Here is a 24,847-nt window from a genome sequence, read left to right as displayed (position 1 = left end):
CTTGTTGCAGATTCAACGTACCGGGAAACCAACTGCGTTGAACATGAATGCGAAAAAGTCCATTCGTCTCCAAACGTTCGTCTTAAATCTCTTTGCCTTGTCATAGCTACTAAACAGGAGAGACTTTGCTGCTATGTGACCTGCAGTCTTTTCAGTCATTGAGAACCAGAGCTTTTGCACTATGTCGCATGGCTTTGGAGCCGAGATTCAGCGTCCAGTCTCGAAGATATTTTACAGACACAGTGACCCCTGACTCTTACAATGAGACCAAAACTGAAGTTGTAAAATCACTGAATTAAATGGGCAGGATGGCTGTAACGTGTTGCATGAACATCCTCCGCCACCGGATCTTATTTCACCGTAACAGCACATTTTATTGCAGATGAGTGGCAGCGGCATCTCAAGCAAGAGCAGTGACAGAGAGCCTTCTAGATCACTTCCATTTGATTGATTAATAAAAGATATTGGAAGTAAATCCATTATGGATCATTACAAATACATTGCTTTAAAACTACCGAGTCCTCACACAGTAAGAAAAAAGAAATCCTGTGTGGAAAAAAGCTGCATCAAAATGCATCGATAATCAAAGCCTCTGAATCATAATCAAATCAAATGGTGCCTAAAGATTCCCACCCCAATACACACCCCTATCCCTCATTACAGAAATCAGAGAATTAACGGTTTTCATTCTAATTTTTTTCATCATTTCTGTCACATTTGTGCCAGTAATACAGCTCTATGTGTAACACACAGACTCCATTACAAATTTGATTTTGAGATAATTTCTTTTTATTCTTTCACACTGTCAAACTTAGAAATACTGTTTTTCTAGTATTCTCTATTGTCAGCATTATTCATTCATTATAAGAAACCATATGATAACCTGACACATCTGATGTTAAAAATACTGAAATCAGTGCAAAGCAGCTGTAAATTATAAGAAGCAAGGTATGAATTAAGTATTATGGTTAGTTAACACATCCATCCATCCATCCATTTTCTCCATCAGGGTCGCGGGGGGGGGGAAGAGCCTATCCCAGCAGTCTTCGGCAGGATACACCCTGGACAGGTCGTTAGTTAACACATAATTATGTAAAACAGAAGTGAAATATAAAAGACCACTTGATTACATTTTTGTGATTGTATAATTACACATTTTAAGGCTCGCAGTATTAATGATGAGTGGCCGGAACACTTCTCTGAAAGCAATTTGTACAAAATTAATACAATACAAAACTAAACCTACTGTGTGAGACTTCCGCCCACATCAGCAGCAGTACAATGATGACCTGCCATTTATCTGGTACCAGAACACAAAAGACAGCTGTAGAAAAAAGACATTGCTTGAAACATACTTTGTTCTTAACCCTGACCAGGGTGATAAGTCTGTCTCCCAACTACTCAACAACTACAGTGGGAGTTTTAACAGAAAACTGATGATGATGATGATGATCAGCTTCACTGTGAACAAGTGCTGTAATTTCACAGCAAACATTTCTAAAAGCGTCCTGTCTTCATTTGTCTCATTTTAAAGGAACATTCATTTAAATGTACTTTTAAAAAACATATATAAAACTTTAGTACATACTTTTAATGTTTACTCTGAACACACTTTAATACACAGTAAACAGAAACTTTACAAAGTTGGAACAACAAAGTTTTGGAACAACTTACAAAAAATTAAATGAACTGAATACATAGTAAATGCATATACTTGTGCTTTTGAGTGCTGGTTTCATGACCAACTTATGTAACACTTAAAAAAGAAGTAATTGGTAGTCAGAACTGTTATTATATTTTGAATATGAGCCTAGATGTACTGATACACCAGTGCTTCCATACTTTTCATATTAATACACCATGCAGTGAGTAACCTTTCTATGGACCTTCTATGGAATTCTCTTCTCATATGTTCTTAACTAGATGTCTTTTTCAAGCTGTTGAAGGCCATACTTTCTTCCAGTGATAAGGTTGGGTTGAACTCACCCTGAAAAAACAATCCCTAAAACTGATCAAATTTAATCTATAATTCTAAATAATTTTGTTACTTGGACTGGATAGTTTTCATAGTCAATTTAGTCCACCAGTGTCCTTAATTATCTGAATGACCTCAGTCTGTTTTCTTTGTTCTCCTTAGTTGACGGGTCTCTTCTGCTGATGGTTCGGGATTCAGGCTGTCCAAATTGGAAATTCTGATGGTTTATTTCTTCTTGTGTTCTTGATCCAGGTTGGTGTATGGACCCTCCTCCACCTCCTCTTCCTTACCTAGGAGCATCGCAGTGGAAGAGGATACTTTAACTTCACAATGGAAACATCACCATTGTTAAGATCTAAGCTTAAAGCAGGTATCAAGACTTTTTAATGGCTCTGATTGCATGAAATCTGACCAAATTGCTCTTGTTCATTATAATTCAGGTGCAGTTGCGGGCTAGAGGTTAGGGAACTGTCCATGTGATCAGCACCGACAGTCCATGACTGAGGTGTCCTTGAGCAAGACACCTAACCCACAATTGCTCCCCGGGGTCCCCCGCCGTTTGTATTCGCAATCTCATTCTTTCGGTCATTACCCACAGCTCATGCCCATAGGTGAGGGTTGGGATGTAGATCGACCTGTAAACAGAGAGCTTCGCCTCAACTCCCTCTTCACCACTACAGTCCGGTACAGTGACCGCATTACTGCTGCCGCCTGTCCCAGCCTACGGCAGATCTCACGATCCCTCTTCCCGTCACTTGTGAACAAGACCCCAAGATACTTAAAATCCTCCACCTGGGGCAGGTCCTTTCCCCTTACCTGGAGTGGGCATGCCATGCTTTTCTGGGCCAAGACCATGGACTCAGACTTGGAGGTGCTGATCCGCATACCAACCACTTCACACTCAGCTGCAAACCGCTCCAGCGAGAGTTGAAGGCATCCATGTGATTCCGCCAAAAGAACAACATCATCTGCAAATAGCAGAGGCGCCACCCTCCGGCCTCCACACATAATACCCTCCTGACCCCGGCTATGCCCTGACACTGTGTCCATGAATATAATGAACAAGAGTGGAGACAGAGCACAACCCTGGTGAAGTCCAATGCTAACACTGAAAGAGTCTGACTTAATGCCGAGTATATGGACACAGCTCTCGCTCCGGGAGTACAGAGACTGGATAGCCCGGAGTAGTCCACATTGTTCCTCCTCAATCTGAGGTTCAACTATCGGTCGGAGTCTCCTTTCCAGCACCTTTGCATAGACTTTCCCAGGGAGGCTGAGCAGTGTAATACCCCGATAATTGGCACACACCCTCCGGTCCCCCCTTTTAAAAATAGGGAGCACCACCCCAGTCTGCCAGTCCATGGGTACTGTTCCCAAGGTCCATGCAATATTGCAAAGGCATGTTAGCCATGACAGCCCCACAATATCCAGAGCCTTAAGCATTTCTGGACGAATCTCATCCACCCCCGGTGCCTTACCACTGAGGAGCTTACCAACTACCTCAGTGACCTCCACCAGGGAAATGGAACTTGACACCCCAGAAGCCTCTGGCCCTGACTCCCGTGAGGGAGGCATGTCTCCCGGATTAAGAAGTTCCTCAAAGTGCTCCTTCCACCGACCGACAATATCCTCATTTGAAGTCAGAGTTTCTCCACCCTTGCCGAATACAGCTTGGGCGCAGCCACCCCGACCCCTCCTGAGTCGCCAGACAGTTGTCCAGAACCTCTTTGAGGCCGAACGAAAGTCTTTTTCCAAGGCCTCACCAAACTCCTCCCATACCCTGGATTTTGCTTCTGCCACCATTGCAGCTGCCACCTTTTTTGCCTGTCGGTACCTATCTGCTGAATCGGGAGTCCTTCGGGCCAACCAGTCCCAGCTTGACGGCCTCCCTCACCACCGGTGTCCACCAGGAGGATCTTGGTTTACCGCCCGACAGGCACCCACAAGCTTTTGGCCACAGCTACGCCTGGCAGCTACCACAATGGAGGTTTTGAACAGGGTCCATTCAGACTCCATGTCCCCTACCCCCGCCCACTCGCTCCAGGAAGGCCGAATACTCTGACCTGTTGTTTGGTGCATACGCACAGACAATAGTCAAAGTTTTCCTCTCTGCGATTTTAAATCGCATTGAGGCGACCCTCTCGTCCACCGGGACAAACTCCAACTGCCTGGTCACCAGCCGGGGACTTGTGAGTATCCCCACACCCGCCCGGCGCCTCTCACCCTGTGCAACCCCTGAGTAGGAGAGAGACCAACCCCTATCCAGGAGTTTGGTTCCAGAGTCGACACTGTGGGTGGAGGTGAGCCCAACTATATCTAGTTGGTACCTCTCAACCTCCTGCACAAGTTCCGGCTCCTTCACCCCCAGTGAGGTTACATTCCATGTACCCAGAGCTAGTTTCTGCTGCAAGGGCCTAGGCCACCTAGGGCCTCCCCACAATCTCCCACTGCCAATATGGCACTGCACCGTTCCCCCATGCTGGACCTTGCGGGTGGTGGGCCCACATGGCCTCCCCACATTGCCTCTTCGGGCTGAGCCCGGCCGGATTACGTGGGCTGCCCAGCCACCAGGCGCTCACCGTGGAACACTACCCCTGTAAGGGGGAGCGAGGAGGCGGACGCACACGCTGAGATAAGCGAGATTTATTAGGGGCAAATCCAGGGTCGTCGTCAAAACAGTCCAGGGTCAATGAGCCGACACGTACAGATTTGGGGTATGACATAACAAAGATCAGAACCAACACAAACAAAGACCAAGTACACAGATACAATGACTGGCAAACGCAAGGGGCAAACACAGGGCTTAAATACACATAACAATGAGGGACAGGTGAATACAATCAGGGGCAGAGTAACCAAACAGGGGGCAGGACTGAAACCAAAACAAAGGAGCACATGGACAGGACTGGGAGGGGCCAACCGTGACAACCCCCAGGCCTGGCTCCAGGGGTAGGTCCCGGTGACCCTTTCCCGGGCAGGGTACACGATTTTTTATGTACAATATGAATATGACTTAATTCATATTCAATCATTTTTGATCATTTGACCACACCATTCTGAAAGTAACCCAGGCTGGAACTTTACAGTGGGCATAATATTTGCTGCTACAACATTGCTCTTTCATATTTAGCTAACATTTGATGGGCAAGGCAATTATATACAAATGTCGAATATGAGATGACCTTGAAACTGAGCAACATTGACCACCATCTTTGCCTTCCATATTTACATCATTTACATCATCAGTTGTCTTTTCTTTCCAAACCTACAAGTGACCCCCTGTACTTTGCCAATTGGAGCACCACTGCAGATGACAAGCTCTCCACTTCGTGTAATCTGACGACAATCCTTCTAGTACTTTTAATACAACTCATCCAGAGATCTAGCCCACATTCATCATTTGTCTCAACATATCAATGCACTGAACTTCAACCCCATCAGCCAATCCTTTGTGTTTTATCACAGCAGCTCTCCTCCATCTCCCAAGTCTTTTTTTTAACTGTCCCAGCCTCCGAATGGTCCACTCCTCTTCTTGGCTCCATCTCTCGTCCCCCTCACATCTGATGCTTCACCACACACATTCCTTTCAGGTCTCTCCACTCTCGACTGCCTCTTTCTTTCAACCACTCCCGCTCTTTCTACCCTGGGTCACCATTGCATCTCACTGCAGAGCAAATCCCATCAGTATTCCTTCCTTTCCCTTAAAATGGACTGATATTGATTCATTTGTGAAGATGCTGGCCTGTGCCCCTGGGAACCTGCTGCTCTCCAAGTCATTTGGGTCACACTTCTGCCATCGTTGATTTGGCATCCCCCATACTGCTGACTTTGCTCTCATATTCCGTTCAGTCCTCACTCCATGAGATCCATGTCAATTCATCAACTCTGACCTTCTAGAAGCTTGGATTTCAAGGAAGTGATCCTCATCCACCATCATAATTGAACAAACAATCTATTGCCAATAGGATCCTCCATGCCAAACTATGTCAAACATTGACCAGAGCATCATTCAGCTGCCTCTGCCTATCATCACATCCATCACTAAATCACATATGCAGCCATTACCTTCTAAGAGCCGTCCCTACTCCTTGTCCATTTCTTTCAGTAAGTTATAATCTGCTTATTCTCATCCAACCCTTTACCTGCCAAATTTAACTCATTCTTCACAAACTAGTATCAACCAGAGGAGGATGGGTTCCCCTGTTGAGGCTTGATTCCTCTCAAGGTTTCTTCCTCATGCTTCTGGGACTATTTCCTTGCCACTGTTGCCCTCAGCTTGCTTATCAGGAGTTCCCACCCATTTGTCTGTAGCTCTCACCATCAGGCTATAAAACTTAGTCATCTGCTACATCTTTCCTATCTTAATACCAACTGACCAAACCCTCATTTTAAATCCAGCTCCCCCATATCCTGCTGGCATATATTCATACCAAGTTCTACCAAAGTTGCTTCTTTTGTCACTACTTCAGAATCAGATCTTGTAGTATACAAACCTGTGGATCACTGTCTTTCTCATTATGTGAAGGTCCCTTGATCATACTCCTCATTCAATCGAAGACCTGAACAGTTCGAAAATTCATCCAGGAGTTCTTCAGAGGTGTGGTCTCCTAACTCCACATGAATGCCCCCAGAACTCCACCTCAAGTCCTCCCTCAATCAATCTTCCCTCATGCTAGCACCATATGTTCAAGACATGGTCCAAATTCATGATCGTGACAGCCCTATCTTTGAGTTTTATTCTGGTTATGGATGTTTTCTGAATGTGGCTTTAATGTGCAGTAAACTAAGAGCTCTTACTTTCTGCTGCTCTGTTGGTTTGTTTTCTTTGGATTCTGGCATAGATGTGGAAACCTCCAAACAATGACAGCAGAATAGTAATCTCCAAAACCTGCACAACCACATACACAATGTCTCCTGAGAGAGAGAGAGAGAGAGAGAGAGAGAGAGAGAAAAGAGAGAGAGAGACAGACAGAGAGAGAGAGACAGATATTAGGCATGAAATATACCTTAAAGTTTACATTACATATTCAAAAACTGGATTAAAGACAGTATAGAGAAGGAATGGAATTTTACTCAGTAACTGTAACATCAATGTTGACAATGAAAATGAGCTGAATATGAATTCACTGTGGACTTTCTTATAGTGGAAGGGTTTTATATTTTGAATTTAAACAAGTACATTAAACGAGCATTCTGGATACTTCACTACGGTATAGAGATACTGCAGTAGTCTCTAAATCTCTTACCAATTTAAAGTCTAGGAAGACCCCATTCCTGATGATATATATCAAAGGTGAGAGGCAAAAGTAGCTGAACTGAATTTTTAGAGGTGGGATGTTTTGATAGGCGTAGGTTTAAGAGGAGCAGGGGAAGGAAATTGGCCCTGAAATGTTGTGAACTGACCTCCCAACTGGTACACTTGTTGAGTGTCACTCTAAAAAGATCCTGGCTGAAGTGGATAAAGTGCAGTTTTAGCTCTGCCATTGCACTTCTGTCTTTCAGCTCTCTAACAATTACAGTGAAGTGTGTTAGAGAGATCAGAGCCCTGTTAGAAAAGCCAGTACAGACTAGCAAGTCTGGTCACCTGCAGAACCAACATACTGTATGTTTTGGAGGCTGGTAGGGTGGTCGGCAGCCATAAAATCACTATGAAGGTCACCAGTAAAACCATGTATATGCGGGTTTGGAAACGAGTAGGCTGGTAAACCAGCATGATTATGCTGTAAATATGGTCACTAAGCCTGGAACTAATTACTACTACTACTCATACTGCTACTTTTCCCTGTCATGTAAGTACTTATGGGTTCATTTCTGATATTTCATGATATTTAACTGAGATAAAAGATTTGTTTCAATTTTACTGTACCTTAAAAGTAGCCAAGATTAATATCATTGTTTACCATTTTTTAAAAAGAATTCTAAAGCAATCTACCGCAGAGGTATGTACCCGAGTTTGCAGAGCCAGACAGATGTCAAAACCAAGGAAGATAAATCCAATTTGTGCAGCCAGCAGAGATCTATGTAAAAACGTTTTTACTAAATTAAACAGCCTTTAATAAGTTTAATGTAGGAGGTGAGGAGACGGGATGTAAGTGTGAGTTGCTTTTGTTGAATCAGAAACAAGGGTATAAATACCCTGAGGGGACACAAGAAACACCTGGGACAAATGAGGGGCGGAGCTGCAGGCAGGTGTAGAAGATAACAAGGGGGCAGGAACAGGGAGGAAACACAGAACAACATAACAACAAAAGCACATGGCACAAGAAAAAAGGGACATGGCTACCACACCGGGGAGGAAGAGGGACAAAGAAGAGGGCGCCTGTGACAATAAGGGCGATGTTTAAAAACTGGCTGTTGCTAAATGTAGTCAAAGGCGTATTTCTTTAGCTAGCAAGCGAGCCAACTGTGTTTGTCAACTGTGTTTGCTGGTTTATGCTGATTTATGCTGGTCTGGTGCTGGTTTAGTTGGTCATTTAGCATGGTCACTGTGACTGACCAGCATACCTGCATCCAAAACCTACATATGCTCTTTTTTCAGGTGACCGACATATTAACTTCTATTTTTGATGACCAACATACCAACATCACACACACAAGTCTGAAAAGCATGTTTGTAACTTTAATTTGATGGTATTAAACACTTGGCAGTTGTGTTGCATAGAAGTGAACAATTTCACAGATTCTGCAGAAAAAGAAACTGTGCTATATTAATCTTGGTACTAGTCCCCTAATAAAGTGTTTATGAATGGTTTACAATAACTTTATTAATCGTTATTTATTAGGTCATAAAGACCTTGAAATCATTAATAATCATTTACGGCACATGAATAAAAAGAGCAACGGTGACCTGTTTGCTTAATAACCACATTCATTTACATAGATAAACCTCAGTTTTTTATGTTTACTGATGACTTGCCCATTTTATAATGTGTTATAACTGCTTTATGAATGATTTTAAAGTGTTTATGAGCCAACTAATAACCATTAACAAACTAATCTTACCCATTCATAAAGGCTTTATTAGGGTAATCTTATTCTAAAGTGGTACGTTAATCTCTTTAAAAAGGAGGCAGTTGCACAAAGCATACAGTTAAAAAGCACAGGAACAGTTCTTGATGTCATATGAAGGGCTTCATTCTTTACAGCAGTTCATGCTTGTTTAACGGCTTTATTTTTACTTTATCAGATAAAAATCTGAAAATCCGTCCTTTACTGGAAGGAAATAAAGACTATTTATGTTTTTCTCTCAAATGAGACTTTTAGGGGATATTTTAAGTTTCACTGTCATTAGTCTTGGCTAAGCCCCCTCTAGAATTGGTCTTGACTTGATCTCGACTTGTCATGATCATGGTATTGAAAAAGGTGGTCTTGACTACAGCCCTACTTCTCTGTTCTTGGTTAAGCGACTCCGCATCTGAATCTTTTGAAGCTCTCCACTATGGAAGAAGACATTTCAAGACAAATTATTTTAAGAACTTAGCTGGACAGACGTCCTTCTTTCTAAACTCATTCCAAAAACACTGAATTCTTAAAATAAGTTGTCCTGAAATTTTAGAATGAAATTGATCTTTTTTATCTTAAAACGAAATCACAAAGATTTTCATTAAGATTTCATTGTTTGCAGTGTCAAAACATTTGCATAAAATTTTTTATTCTGTGGAGTTAATAAAGCAGTTTATTGTGAAGTTATACTGCTTTTTAACATTGTTGCCTCATTATAAGGAGTATTTTCAGGAATGTATCTTATTTTAAGCAATACAGTGTTAATTTAAGACATTTTTACTTAAGAACAATGTTTCCCTAATATTGAGCTTGAAGCTTGTTCAAACATTTTATTTCAAGAATTTTGTACCAAATTAGGTTTAAGTGCATTTGTGACACTGATTTTCCTGCAGTGTTATCTTTATCAAGCTATTCTCTTACTCTGAAAACTGAGAGGCACTTGAGGGTTAGAGGAGCAATCAGTCACTGCCAGACTTGTACCACTACCTGATTGTGTCCTTGGTGTCACTTTAGGCTTCAGAGTTGAAATGGGGGTCATAGTTGTAGGATCTATAATTACACACCAAAAGAGCATCAATTGTGATGAAGAGAAAAGTGAGTATGTCACTTGAATACATTTTCTTACATTTTGTAAGTTTCCTGCAATGTCATAAAAATAGGGTGATGCAACAAAACACTTCTGCCTTATAGATACAAAACAATTTCAAATCTATACGGCAAATATGCTGAAATCCCATAAACCCCCATTCAAGATACCCTTTATTATGAAGTATGCAATCAGTCTACTTTTCAATTTAAACAACTAAGATGTCAATCAAAAACACAGCAAACTTTCAGGCATCCCAGCATCCTTGGTTAGAGCGGATTGAAACGACATGCCTGAAAAATTGTTTATGGATCATTTATATGTTACCTCTGATGACTTCCTGTACAAACACCAAATTCCTTACAAATTCAGGAATGAGGAGGAGAGCGTAATGATTTTGATTGGCCAAAATACAATGATAACACTGACAGAAAACAATGGTAGTCTACTGAGTTTTCAGCCTAGCATAACTCGCTGGTGATGCTTATTCATGTCTAATGTGGTGTGAATACCTATGTACATATTTACTGAAGACATGAGGACATCTTTATGTTGTTAGCTGTCCTTGTTTTGTGTGTAAGTGATGTTCAGAGTGATTGGGCCTGACTGTAAAAACAATATTTCTTTTGTAGTGATAAGCAGGCGTGTACCCTGGATCTACACCTTGATTAAACCTACATGAACTATGTCAGATTAGAGTCCTAGTGGGTGATAGATCTTCAGGACAAATGTTGGGCTCCACATGGTGAAATTAAAAACTGAGGAAATATAACAGCATGAGAGATCATTTAATTTCACACATCACCTGCTTGGGGATCTGCCTTGAAAGCTGTGTCTAATAAAACTTTCACAGTTGCAGCACTGTTGTTGTTGTTGTTATTGTTGTTGATTTTTTTTTTCTCATTTAAATCTTTAAAAAGACAAGACTTACCAGGACACTGCTGTATCTCAATAGTTTTTTTTTCATGGCTAACATGATTCTGAACATAGCAGGTGACACTTCCATGAGCTTCCTTGTCCATCAGAAGAGTCTGGTTCCCATCAGCCAGTGGGTGTGTTTGTTGGAAAGTCCAGCTGTAGCGCATGTTATCTCCATCAGACGAACAGTAAACGTTCCTCTTCTCAATAGATAAGCAGCTGTCTGTCACAGTCACTGAGGACACCACAGCTGCAAAATATAGATCAACAGCTCAGTGTAGATTACAGTCTAGATTAGAGTTCAGTCTAGATTACAGCACAGTCCAGGTTACAGCTCAATCTGTATTATACCTAAATCTAAATTACCGTCTAGTCTAGATTACAAGATTATCTGCCTAGACTACATCTTAGTCTAAATATCAGCTCCATCTAGATTACAGGCAAGTCTAGATTACAGTTCAGTCTATATTAGAGCTCAGTCTAGATTACACCCCAGTGTAACTGATCATTCAGTCTGTTTAACATTTTATGCACTAATAATGTTATTTGGCTGCCTGAATTTCTCCACCACTTCTTTTTATAATATGGTATAAAAAATGTGATCTTGACCATTAAAATCTATTTGATTCATTTAATGTTCCTCATTGTGATTACTATAAATTTGTTATATTGCAAGTTTATTATATTTTTACTTGTTTAGAGGCATTTTAATTAGTCTGTTCTCTCAAGATATTGGGAGATCATTTTCTTGTTTTATGAAAAAAGGCAAATTATCTGCCAGTGTAGTGAGATAATCTCACTTACTAACATCACTTAAAAAATATCAAGAGGGAACTTAAATAATCTCGTAATGATCTTAGAACAGTGTCAACATGAGAAATATTAGATTTCTCTACAGGATTTCACAAATCTTCACTTACAATATATCAATTTTTGCAGGACATCATTTAAAAATCTAAAATTTAATGTCATTATACGGTTTGTAAAAAGCAGTACTAAACTCATATTGTGTTCCTACTTGGTCTACCGAAATTCTCCATTATGAATTTATAAGAGTTAATTAGTAAATATAGTAGTTTTATGTTTTTGTTACTGTGTGATGTGATTAGAGGTTGTGTAGACCAACCTTCAATAACCAGCTGGAGATGATAAACACCTCTGTCTCTCCCTGCTGAATCATATGTATCTAAAGTGTATCTTCCTGAGATTCTTTTCTCTGCACTGCTGATTATCATGGTGCTGTTATCAGCAACAAACTGCCATCTTGGATAATCTGGATGATTTAATGTGATTTTATGCTTCATAAATTTGAAAATACGCTCAGCAGTAGCTCCATTGATGTTCTTCTTTAAGTCTAATTGATCCTCAGATGGCAGCTGCAGGTACAGCGGTCGTCCCACAGCTCCATAACATGGATCACTCTGATTAAATCTACAAACAGGGTTCATGGACAGCAAACCTGCAGAGGAAGAACAGCAAGAAGATTCTGTCATTAATCTGATACAGTGAAGTGTCGTCTACTGTATTCACCTCTAACACACTTTAAACAGCCTGTTTATACCAGAGAGCTGAGATTAAACACCGAGTCACAGTTTTCAGTGAAGAGGTAAATGAGTGAATGAGTGTTTTTGGGGAGAAGAGATAAGGAATGAAAGAAATGAGCAGCAGAACTTAAGATGCTTTAATTGTTCAAGCAATATATATTTAAATGTCACTGTAAAAAAATTAGCATTGCAATCAAAGTCAATAAACTGAGTCAGAGTTGTTCATATTAGTGGTTAAATGAGACATACATCTGAAGAGTTTAATGAAAATCTTTAATATGAAAATATGAGATTAATTATCTTGTTTAAAAACGATCTTTGATATCATATTTATGATATATTCTTAAATTGATCATGAATCTTTCTTTATGCATCAGTTTCTCAGAAAATCTTAAAATGGAATAATTTACTTGTAAAACAAACTACAATGAATAGAGTAACAATAGCGGCCAAACATATTCCACTAGTATTAACTAATTTCCAGCTAAATTAGTGATCTATTTCCTGCTTCTCGTTTTCTTATTTTTAGTGTTCTAAAACTACGAATGCAAAAATGATGGTAAGCTAAAATCATTCCCAAAGAAAAACTCTTTCACATGATCAACAATACATTTAAAACTTGGAAGAAAATCATCATCGTAAAACAACACTGATGATAAATGTTTGAGTTTTAGTCTGTAGGCGGTGATTTATTTTAGCCACACCCCTGCATTTTAGAGCAGGAAATGAGACTGCATCCCTGTCCCTCATGAGCACATGGTGAGCAATTAGATGCCTTTTGCTTTGAAGTAAATGTGTCCCAAAGTCTGAAAATCAGTGTGTAACATTAAGAAATGTCACTACTAAAACACACATTGTCTGCAATGAGATTAAGCAAATTTTTTTTGTGTTTGCATGAAAAACCTTATGATTTTACATGTGTACAACTTTTCAAAGCTGTGTTTGCTCATCATGTACCGGTGTTTTGAGTTCTTCTCAAAATTAGAACAGTCACTACTGAAATGGTCACTACTGAAATGGTCACTACTGAAACAGTCACTACTGAAACGGTCAATACTGAAACAGTCACTACTGAAACGGTCACTACTGAAACGGTCACTACTGAAACAGTCACTACTGAAATGTTCACTACTGAAATGTTCACTACTGAAATGTTCACTACTGAAACGGTCACTACTGAAACGGTCACTACTGAAATGTTCACTACTGAAACGGTCACTACTGAAACAGTCACTACTGAATTGCTAAAGTTTTGGTAGAGTTATGATTGTTTTAGAAGTGACAAAATAAAATCCCCAGTCATTTGTTCTAATGAAATTGGCTTAATTCACTTATAGGTTCACTCAAAGCAAAATGATTTTCATCTTAAGCCAGAGTCTGAAAAGGTTTTGGGCTCTGACTTTGCACCAGTTCAGTAGAAATGGATATAAATTGAAAACTGTCAACAAACATCTTTGCTACTGTCATCAAAAAGTGTGAACAGATAAATCATAAAGTGAAATGCTACTGCAGAAAGAAAACTTACCCACTCCAGCTTCTGTGAACATCAGCAGGATTCCAAAGATGGCCAGCATCTTCATTTAGTCCAGAGAAAAAACTCCAAAACAGTCAAGGGTCACCTCCACTCTGAGGTCTCTGAGACTTTATGCCACTAAAAAAGGAAAATAGGATGTGTCATTTTATTTGCACAAGAGCTCACTTCCTACTGTCCTTTTAAAAACAGGCAGAGACATTACACATTTTAAGTGAATTTATAACTGGACTTCATTTTTTCAGTTATTTCAGTTTCTGGAAATTTGGTTTTGGTGTAAAGCAGTTCCATGAAAGAATCAAGCCACACTATTTAAAACTTCTATAAGATTAGCTTCTGTCTCTGGCCATATTAAGCACCATTAATTATATTATATCATTTAAAAGACTAAATTCTTGATTCGTGTAATAATCACTCAAAATGTAATGCTTTTCCCCTCCTTCAACTTTTTCTGACTTTTGATTGTCACCATGCACCACAGATTTTGATAAAGTATCTTAACATTGTTAAAGACCTTCCTTTCACTTCCTAATTCATAGAATCGATCAACTGTAAAACAGATTCATTCTGAATTCACAGTTTGAGAGATATCACAAGTAAATGAGAATAATCTCTTTTACCACCATGGTCCAAAAAAGCTGGGATGTAAAATGTAAATAAAAGCAAAATGCAATGATGTTCACATCATTTACAGCCCATATTTAATTGAAAATAGTTTAAAGATAACATGTAAAAAGTTAAAAGTAGAAATTATATTGTTTTTTGAAAAATATATTGGTACTCTGTAACTGTAACAGACCATCTGCTGTAGTTTTGAATGTGAAATGTTTCCCATTGTTGATATAAGATTTCAGCAGCTCAACAGTTCGGGGTCTCCTTTGTCATATTTTTTTGTTTCATAATAAACCAAATGTTTTCAGTGTTGATGGGTCAGGACTGCAGACAGGCCAGTTTAGCATGCAGATGCTTTTACTATGGAGCCATGATGTTGTAATACTTGTAGAATGTGGTTTAACATTATCCTGCTGATATGAGCAAAAAGATGTGCGTCATTCATTCCATGTGCACTAATGCCCCCCATACCATCTCAGATGCTGTCTGTTGAACTGTGCACTGATAACAAGTCAGTTAAGCACAGGACACTTTTCCACTTCAAGTGAGATTATCTTAACTGAGCTTTAGCCCAGAGAAGGTGGCAGCATTTCTAGATCATGTGTATACATGGTTTCTTCTTTGGCTGAAGTTTTAACTTGCATTTGAGGATGCAGCGACGAATCGTTTTCACAGACAGTGGCTTTTGGAAGTGTTCCTGGGCCCATGCAATGATTTGAAGGTCTATTGGCCCTTGTCCCAACCTTTTTGAAATGGAATCAAATTTTGCAAATAATACTAATAATAAACATTTTATATGTTGTATTTGTACTATTTACAATGAAAGATAAGGTTTAAATGATTTGCTCATCATTGCATTTTGTTTTTTTTATTTTTGCATTTTCCACAGCTTCTTACTTTTTGGAAACCTACAATTATACCTACATCCACTGTTTCAGCCTACCGTAGTTGAGCCCCACTCATGTGTTGGATTTCTAATAAGTGTCTCAGCCCGGACTGCTTTTTATAATAAAGCAAAATGCAGGGCAGCCAATCAGAGAATATGTCATGATAGGTTGACGTATGTATGAACAGTAACAAAATCAGCCTGTTTAATTCTAAGGGATAAGATTGGAAATATATTTTACTTTATGCTGCAGGAAATTCATCACAATATAGATAGAAAATAGATTATAATTTCCAATTCATGGTGTTTGTAACCTATTTTCCAATGTTTCATCAACCTCTAATCTTTAAACCTATAGTTCTTCTGGGGCAGTCGTGGGCTGGAGGGTAGGGAACCAGCCTTGTGACCGGAAGGTCGCCAGCTCGATCGAGCTGACAGCACATGACTGAGGTATCCCTGAGCACCTGACCCCCCACTGCTCCCTAGGCGCTGTGGATTGGGCTGCCCACTGCTCCGGGCAAGTGTGCTCACTGCCCCCTAATGTGTGTGTGCTCACTAGTGTGTATGTGGTGTTTCACTTCACAGATGGGTTAAATGCGGAAGTGAAATTTCCCTCTCTGTACCTACAGTCATATAAAAAACCAAGTTAAATGACATGTTCTTTTGACTTGAATGAAAATGACAATAAGTGCACATCCTCTACAGAGAACACACTTCTATGCAATGTGCATTTTTGTGTCACGATTGGCCCCTCCCAGTCCTGTCCAAGTGCATCTCTTTACATGTCCATGTGCTTCTTTGTTTGTTTTCCTCCCAGTTCTGTCCCCTTGTTTCTTGTCTCTACCCTTGATTGTTCCCACCTGTTTTCCACCTGTGTCTTGTGAACCCTTGTTGTCCCCATTTGTATTAGAGCCCTGTGTTTTCCCTAGTCTAGTGCTGGTCTTTGTGTTGTTTGAAATGTTTTGTATGGCAGTGTGTTTTGTTATTCTGGCCTCCGTTGTGTGTTTCAGTCTGTTTTTATTTCATCATGTCTCTTCCTCCATTTCTCTGTGTTGGCTCACTGAACTTGGACTGTCTTGACCATGACCCTGGATTTGCCCTTAATAAATCTCGCTTATCTTCACATATGCGTCCGCCTCCTCATTGCTGTACCTCGTTACATTTTGTAAGGTTTTAAGTTTCATTTTTTCCAATGTATTAAACTCAGCAAGTAAATTGTAACAAAATGTGCATTCAATTTCCAGAAAAACACGGTTTTAAGTTTGCTTAACCTTTTGTTATATACATATTAGGGGTGCAGGATAAACTCAGTTCTTAGATGCATCATGATGCAGATGTGAATGATTCTGAATCAATTCATAAATGCCAAAAATCGATTATCTAAATATTTAATTTATAATAATTTATCGTAATGTTGACTGAACGTAAAAAGCAGAACTTGGAGGTGGGTAAGTGCAGTGTCCAGTCAGTCTCTGGCAGCAGGTAACAAAAACACAGCTGGATAAGTGAGACATTTGACTGGCTCTGCCAACTTAAAAGTCAGGTTAGATCAGGAGTCACAACCCAAATGTTTAGAAGAGACATTTTGTCCTTTCAACAAAAGTCAAACCACTTTGGGAGCCATAACATTTAATGCCCAGTATGTTTCAATGTGTGCTGATGTCCTAGTATAAGCTAAAAATATGAATGAAAACGTGACTCACTTTGCTCCGCTTTAAACTTTAAGTCACCTATAGCCACTTTCCTCCCCTTTCCATCGGGAAACTTTACCTCAGAAGTAGAGCAGCTTATTGTAAAATGTCTCTCAACATTCGGCTGTTTTACAAGGCTGAAGTCACGTCATGTTTGAATGTTTACATTCCACCTTAAATTCTGACTGAGGTGCTGAATGTAAATGCGGCACCATTTAAGGTGGAACGGGGGAATTTGAAAGAGAAGCGACTTCAGCTTAGACACTTTTTAGTGTTTAACAATCTCTTGTTGCAGATTTAACGTACCGGGAAACCAACTGCGTTGAACATGAATGCGAACAAGTCCATTCGTCTCCAAACGTTCGTCTTAAATCTCTTTGCCTTGTCATAGCTACTAAACAGGAGAGACTTTGCTGCTATGTGACCTGCAGTCTTTTCAGTCATTGAGAACCAGAGCTTTTGCACTATGTCGCATGGCTTTGGAGCCGAGATTCAGCGTCCAGTCTCGAAGATATTTTACCGACACAGTGACCCCTGACTCTTACAATGAGACCAAAACTGAAGTTGTAAAATCACTGAATTAAATGGGCAGGATGGCTGTAACGTGTTGCATGAACATCCACCGCCATCTTATTTCACCGTAACAGCACATTTTATTGCAGATGAGTGGCAGCGGCATCTCAAGCAAGAGCAGTGACAGAGAGCCTTCTAGATCACTTCCATTTGATTGATTAATAAAAGATATTGGAAGTAAATCCATTATGGATCATTACAAATACATTGCTTTAAAACTACCGAGTCCTCACACAGTAAGAAAAAAAGAAATCCTGTGTGGAAAAAAGCTGCATCAAAATGCATCGATAATCAAAGCCTCTGAATCATAATCAAATCGAATGGTGCCTAAAGATTCCCACCCCAGTACACACCCCTATCCCTCATTACAGAGATCAGAGAATTAACGGTTTTCATTCTAATTTTTTTCATCATTTCTGTCACATTTGTGCCAGTAATACAGCTCTTTGTGTAACACACAGACTCCATTACAAATTTGATTTGGAGATAATTTCTTTTTATTCTTTCACACTGTCAAACTTAGAAATACTGTTTTTCTAGTATTCTCTATTGTCAGCATTATTCACTCATTATAAGAAACCATATGATAACCTGACACATCTGATGTTAAAAATACTGAAATCAGTGCAAAGCAGCTGTAAATTATAAGAAGCAAGGTATGAATTAAGTATTATTGTTAGTTAACACATCCATCCATCCATCCATTTTCTCCATCAGGGTCGCAGGGGGGGGAAAGAGCCTATCCCAGCAGTCTTCGGCAGGATACACCCTGGACAGGTCGTTAGTTAACACATAATTATGTAAAACAGAAGTGAAATATAAAAGACCACTTGATTACATTTTTGTGATTGTATAATTACACATTTTAAGGCTCGCAGTATTAATGATGAGTGGCCGGAACACTTCTCTGAAAGAAGTTTGTACAAAATTAATACAATACAAAACTAAACCTGCTGTGTGAGACTTCCGCCCACATCAGCAGCAGTACAATGATGACCTGCCATTTATCTGGTACCAGAACACAAAAGACAGCTGTAGAAAAAAGACATTGCTTGAAAAATACTTTGTTCTTAACCCTGACCAGGGTGATAAGTCTGTCTCCCAACTACTCAACAACTACAGTGGGAGTTTTAACAGAAAACTGATGATGGTGATGATGATCAGCTTCACTGTGAACAAGTGCTGTAATTTCACAGCAAACATTTCTAAAAGCGTCCTGTCTTCATTTGTCTCATTTTAAAGGAACATTCATTTAAATGTACTTTTAAAAAACATATGTAAAACTTTAGTACATACTTTTAATGTTTACTCTGAACACACTTTAATACACAGTAAACAGAAACTTTACAAAGTTGGAACAACAAAGTTTTGGAACAACTTACAAAAAATTAAATGAACTGAATACATAGTAAATGCATACTTGTGCTTTTGAGTGCTGGTTTCATGACCAACTTATGTAACACTTAAAAAAAGAAGTAATTGGTAGTCAAAACTGTTATTATATTTTGAATATGAGCCTAGATGTACTGATACACCAGTGCTTCCATACTTTTCATATTAATACACCATGCAGTGAGTAACCTTTCTATGGACCTTCTATGGAATTCTCTTCTCATATGTTCTTAACTAGATGTCTTTTTCAAGCTGTTGAAGGCCATACTTTCTTCCAGTGATAAGGTTGGGTTGAAGTCACCCTGCAAAAACACTAAAACTGATCAAATTTAATCTATAATTCTAAATAATTTTGTTACTTGGACTGGATAGTTTTCATAGTCAATTTAGTCCACCAGTGTCCTTAATTATCTGAATGACCTCAGTCTGTTTTCTTTGTTCTCCTTAGTTGACGGGTCTCTTCTGCTGATGGTTCGGGATTCAGGCTGTCCAAATTGGAAATTCTGATGGTTTATTTCTTCTTGTGTTCTTGATCCAGGTTGGTGTACAGACCCTCCTCCACCTCCTCTTCCTTACCTAGGAGCATCACAGTGGAAGAGGATACTTTAACTTCACAATGGAAACATCACCATTGTTAAGATCTAAGCTTAAAGCAGGTATCAAGACTTTTTAATGGCTCTGATTGCATGAAATCTGACCAAATTGCTCTTGTTGATTATAATTCAGGTGCAGTTGCGGGCTAGAGGTTAGGGAACTGTCCATGTGATAAGCACCGACAGTCCATGACTGAGGTGTCCTTGAGCAAGACACCTAACCCACAATTGCTCCCCGGGCACCGTGGATAGGGCTGCCCACTGCTCTGGGCAAGTGTGCTCACTGCCCCCTAGTGTCTGTGTCCTCACTAGTGTGTGTATGTGGTGCTTCACTTCATGGATGGGTTAAATGCAGAGGTGGAATTTCCCTGTTTGTGGGATTAAAAAAGTATGACTTAATTCCATCCATCATCATTAACCGCTAGTCCAAACAGGGTCGCGGTAGCAGTTGGGAGAGCAGAGAATCCCAGATGACCCTGTCCCCCGCAACTTCCTCCAGCTCATTCCCGGGGACCCCAAGCCGCTCCCAGGCCAACTTGGAGACATAATCCCTCCAGCGGGTCCTAGGTCGACCCCGGGGTCTTGTCCCGGTAGGCCGTGCCTGGAACACCCCCACCGGGAGGCATCCAGGGGGTATCCGGATCAGATGCCCGAACCACCTCAGCAAGCTCCTCACTCTATCGCAGAGCATGTAGCCCGCCACCCGACGAAGAAAGCTAATTTCCGCCGTTTGTATTCGCAATCTCATTCTTTCGGTCATTACCCACAGCTCATGCCCATAGGTGAGGGTTGGGATGTAGATCGACCTGTAAACAGAGAGCTTCGCCTCAACTCCCTCTTCACCACTACAGTCCGGTACAGTGACCGCATTACTGCTGCCGCCTGTCCCAGCCTACGGCAGATCTCACGATCCCTCTTCCCGTCACTTGTGAACAAGACCCCAAGATACTTAAAATCCTCCACCTGGGGCAGGTCCTTTCCCCTTACCTGGAGTGGGCATGCCATGCTTTTCCGGGCCAAGACCATGGACTCAGACTTGGAGGTGCTGATCCGCATACCAACCACTTCACACTCAGCTGCAAACCGCTCCAGCGAGAGTTGAAGGCATCCATGTGATTCCGCCAAAAGAACAACATCATCTGCAAATAGCAGAGGCGCCACCCTCCGGCCTCCACACATAATACCCTCCTGACCCCGGCTACGCCCTGACACTGTGTCCATGAATATAATGAACAAGAGTGGAGACAGAGCACAACCCTGGTGAAGTCCAATGCTAACACTGAAAGAGTCTGACTTAATGCCGAGTATATGGACACAGCTCTCGCTCCGGGAGTACAGAGACTGGATAGCCCGGAGTAGTCCACATTGTTCCTCCTCAATCTGAGGTTCAACTATCGGTCGGAGTCTCCTTTCCAGCACCTTTGCATAGACTTTCCCAGGGAGGCTGAGCAGTGTGATACCCCGATAATTGGCACACACCCTCCGGTCCCCCCTTTTAAAAATAGGGACCACCACCCCAGTCTGCCAGTCCATGGGTACTGTTCCCGAGGTCCATGCAATATTGCAAAGGCATGTTAGCCATGACAGCCCCACAATATCCAGAGCCTTAAGCATTTCTGGACGAATCTCATCCACCCCCGGTGCCTTACCACTGAGGAGCTTACCAACTACCTCAGTGACCTCCACCAGGGAAATGGAACTTGACACCCCAGAAGCCTCTGGCCCTGACTCGCGTGAGGGAGGCACGTCTCCCGGATTAAGAAGTTCCTCAAAGTGCTCCTTCCACCGACCGACAATATCTTCATTTGAAGTCAGAGTTTCTCCACCCTTGCCGAATACAGCTTGGGCGCAGCCACCCCGACCCCTCCTGAGTCGCCGGACAGTTGTCCAGAACCTCTTTGAGGCCGAACGAAAGTCTTTTTCCAAGGCCTCACCAAACTCCTCCCATGCCCTGGATTTTGCTTCTGCCACCATTGCAGCTGCCACCTTTTTTGCCTGTCGGTACCTATCTGCTGAATCGGGAGTCCTTCGGGCCAACCAGTCCCTAAAGGCCTCTTTCTTCAGCTTGACGGCCTCCCTCACCACCGGTGTCCACCAGGAGGATCTTGGTTTACCGCCCGACAGGCACCCACAAGCTTTTGGCCACAGCTACGCCTGGCAGCTACCACAATGGAGGTTTTGAACAGGGTCCATTCAGACTCCAAGTCCCCTACCCCCGCCCACTTGCTCCAGGAAGGCCGAATACTCTGACCTGTTGTTTGGTGCATACACACAGACAATAGTCAAAGTTTTCCTCTCTGCGATTTTAAATCGCATTGAGGCGACCCTCTCGTCCACCAGGACAAACCCTGTGCAACCCCTGAGTAGGAGAGAGACCAACCCCTATCCAGGAGTTTGGTTCCAGAGTCGACACTGTGGGTGGAGGTGAGCCCAACTATATCTAGTTGGTACCTCTCAACCTCCTGCACAAGTTCCGGCTCCTTCACCCCCAGTGAGGTTACATTCCATGTACCCAGAGCTAGTTTCTGCTGCAAGGGCCTAGGCCACCTAGGGCCTCCCCACAATCTCCCACTGCCAATATGGCACTGCACCGTTCCCCCATGCTGGACCTTGCGGGTGGTGGGCCCACATGGCCTCCCCACATTGCCTCTTCGGGCTGAGCCCGGCCGGATTACGTGGGCTGCCCAGCCACCAGGCGCTCACCGTGGAACACTACCCCTGTAAGGGGGAGCGAGGAGGCGGACGCACACGCTGAGATAAGCGAGATTTATTAGGGGCAAATCCAGGGTCGTCGTCAAAACAGTCCAGGGTCAATGAGCCGACACGTACAGATTTGGGGTATGACATAACAAAGATCAGAACCAACACAAACAAAGACCAAGTACACAGATACAATGACTGGCAAACGCAAGGGGCAAACACAGGGCTTAAATACACATAACAATGAGGGACAGGTGAATACAATCAGGGGCAGAGTAACCATACAGGGGGCAGGACTGAAACCAAAACAAAGGAGCACATGGACAGGACTGGGAGGGGCCAACCGTGACAACCCCCAGGCCTGGCTCCAGGGGTAGGTCCCGGTGACCCTTTCCCGGGCAGGGTACACGATTTTTTATGTACAATATGAATATGACTTAATTGATCATTTGACCACACCATTCTGAAAGTAACCCAGGCTGGAACTTTACAGTGGGCATAATATTTGCTGCTACAACATTGCTCTTTCATATTTAGCTAACATTTGATGGGCAAGGCAATTATATACAAATGTCGAATATGAGATGACCTTGAAACTGAGCAACATTGACCACCATCTTTGCCTTCCATATTTACATCATTTACATCATCAGTTGTCTTTTCTTTCCAAACCTACAAGTGACCCCCTGTACTTTGCCAATTGAAGCACCACTGCAGATGACAAGCTCTCCACTTCGTGTAATCTGACGACAATCCTTCTAGTACTTTTAATACAACTCATCCAGAGATCTAGCCCACATTCATCATTTGTCTCAACATATCAATGCACTGAACTTCAACCCCATCAGCCAATCCTTTGTGTTTTATCACAGCAGCTCTCCTCCATCTCCCAAGTCTTTTTTTTAACTGTCCCAGCCTCCGAATGGTCCACTCCTCTTCTTGGCTCCTTCTCTCGTCCCCCTCACATCTGATGCTTCACCACACAGATTCCTTTCAGGTCTCTCCACTCTTGACTGCCTCTTTCTTTCAACCACTCCCGCTCTTTCTACCCTGGGTCACCATTGCATCTCACTGCAGAGCAAATCCCATCAGTATTCCTTCCTTTCCCTTAAAATGGACTGATATTGATTCATTTGTGAAGATGCTGGCCTGTGCCCCTGGGAACCTGCTGCTCTCCAAGTCATTTGGGTCACACTTCTGCCATCGTTGATTTGGCATCCCCCATACTGCTGACTTTGCTCTCATATTCCGTTCAGTCCTCACTCCATGAGATCCATGTCAATTCATCAAATCTGACCTTCTAGAAGCTTGGATTTCAAGGAAGTGATCCTCATCCACCATCATAATTGAACAAACAATCTATTGCCAATAGGATCCTCCATGCCAAACTATGTCAAACATTGACCAGAGCATCATTCAGCTGCCTCTGCCTATCATCACATCCATCACTAAATCACATATGCAGCCATTACCTTCTAAGAGCCGTCCCTACTCCTTGTCCATTTCTTTCAGTAAGTTATAATCTGCTTATTCTCATCCAACCCTTTACCTGCCAAATTTAACTCATTCTTCACAAACTAGTATCAACCAGAGGAGGATGGGTTCCCCTGTTGAGGCTTGATTCCTCTCAAGGTTTCTTCCTCATGCTTCTGGGACTATTTCCTTGCCACTGTTGCCCTCAGCTTGCTCATCAGGAGTTCCCACCCATTTGTCTGTAGCTCTCACCATCAGGCTATAAAACTTAGTCATCTGCTACATCTTTCCTATCTTAATACCAACTGACCAAACCCTCATTTTAAATCCAGCTCCCCCATATCCTGCTGGCATATATTCATACCAAGTTCTACCAAAGTTGCTTCTTTTGTCACTACTTCAGAATCAGATCTTGTAGTATACAAACCTGTGGATCACTGTCTTTCTCATTATGTGAAGGTCCCTTGATCATACTCCTCATTCAATCGAAGACCTGAACAGTTCGAAAATTCATCCAGGAGTTCTTCAGAGGTGTGGTCTCCTAACTCCACATGAATGCCCCCAGAACTCCACCTCAAGTCCTCCCTCAATCAATCTTCCCTCATGCTAGCACCATATGTTCAAGACATGGTCCAAATTCATGATCGTGACAGCCCTATCTTTGAGTTTTATTCTGGTTATGGATGTTTTCTGAATGTGGCTTTAATGTGCAGTAAACTAAGAGCTCTTACTTTCTGCTGCTCTGTTGGTTTGTTTTCTTTGGATTCTGGCATAGATGTGGAAACCTCCAAACAATGACAGCAGAATAGTAATCTCCAAAACCTGCACAACAACAAATACAATGTCCCCTGAGAGAGAGAGAGAGAGAGA

The 24,847-nt window shown here is 41.6% G+C and overlaps 1 protein-coding gene across 9 annotated transcripts in view; it reads right to left on the bottom strand.

Annotated features, from left to right (window-relative positions):
• Positions 1 to 1,340: 1,340 nt before the first annotated feature.
• The window catches only part of LOC108416420, a 107,141-nt gene continuing 83,634 nt past the window's right edge, over positions 1,341 to 24,847 (bottom strand). For 8 of the 9 annotated variants that reach the window (XM_037544692.1, XM_037544693.1, XM_037544690.1 and 5 more), the window contains 5 exons: positions 12,109 to 12,441; positions 10,996 to 11,232; positions 9,965 to 10,027; positions 6,773 to 6,889; positions 1,341 to 2,265 (listed from right to left, as the gene is read on the bottom strand). In XM_037544692.1, the coding sequence (XP_037400589.1) occupies positions 2,201 to 2,265; positions 6,773 to 6,889; positions 9,965 to 10,027; positions 10,996 to 11,232; positions 12,109 to 12,441 (815 nt within the window). In that variant the 3' untranslated portion in view covers positions 1,341 to 2,200. The remainder of the gene's footprint in view (positions 2,266 to 6,772; positions 6,890 to 9,964; positions 10,028 to 10,995; positions 11,233 to 12,108; positions 12,442 to 24,847) is intronic. The other variant, XM_037544696.1, reaches the window with a different exon arrangement.

Source organism: Pygocentrus nattereri, chromosome 14 (assembly GCF_015220715.1).
Source record: "Pygocentrus nattereri isolate fPygNat1 chromosome 14, fPygNat1.pri, whole genome shotgun sequence".
Lineage (NCBI taxonomy): Eukaryota > Metazoa > Chordata > Actinopteri > Characiformes > Serrasalmidae > Pygocentrus > Pygocentrus nattereri.
The sequence above is the reverse complement of the archived record's forward strand: the minus strand, read 5'-3'. Positions and strand labels throughout refer to the sequence as shown.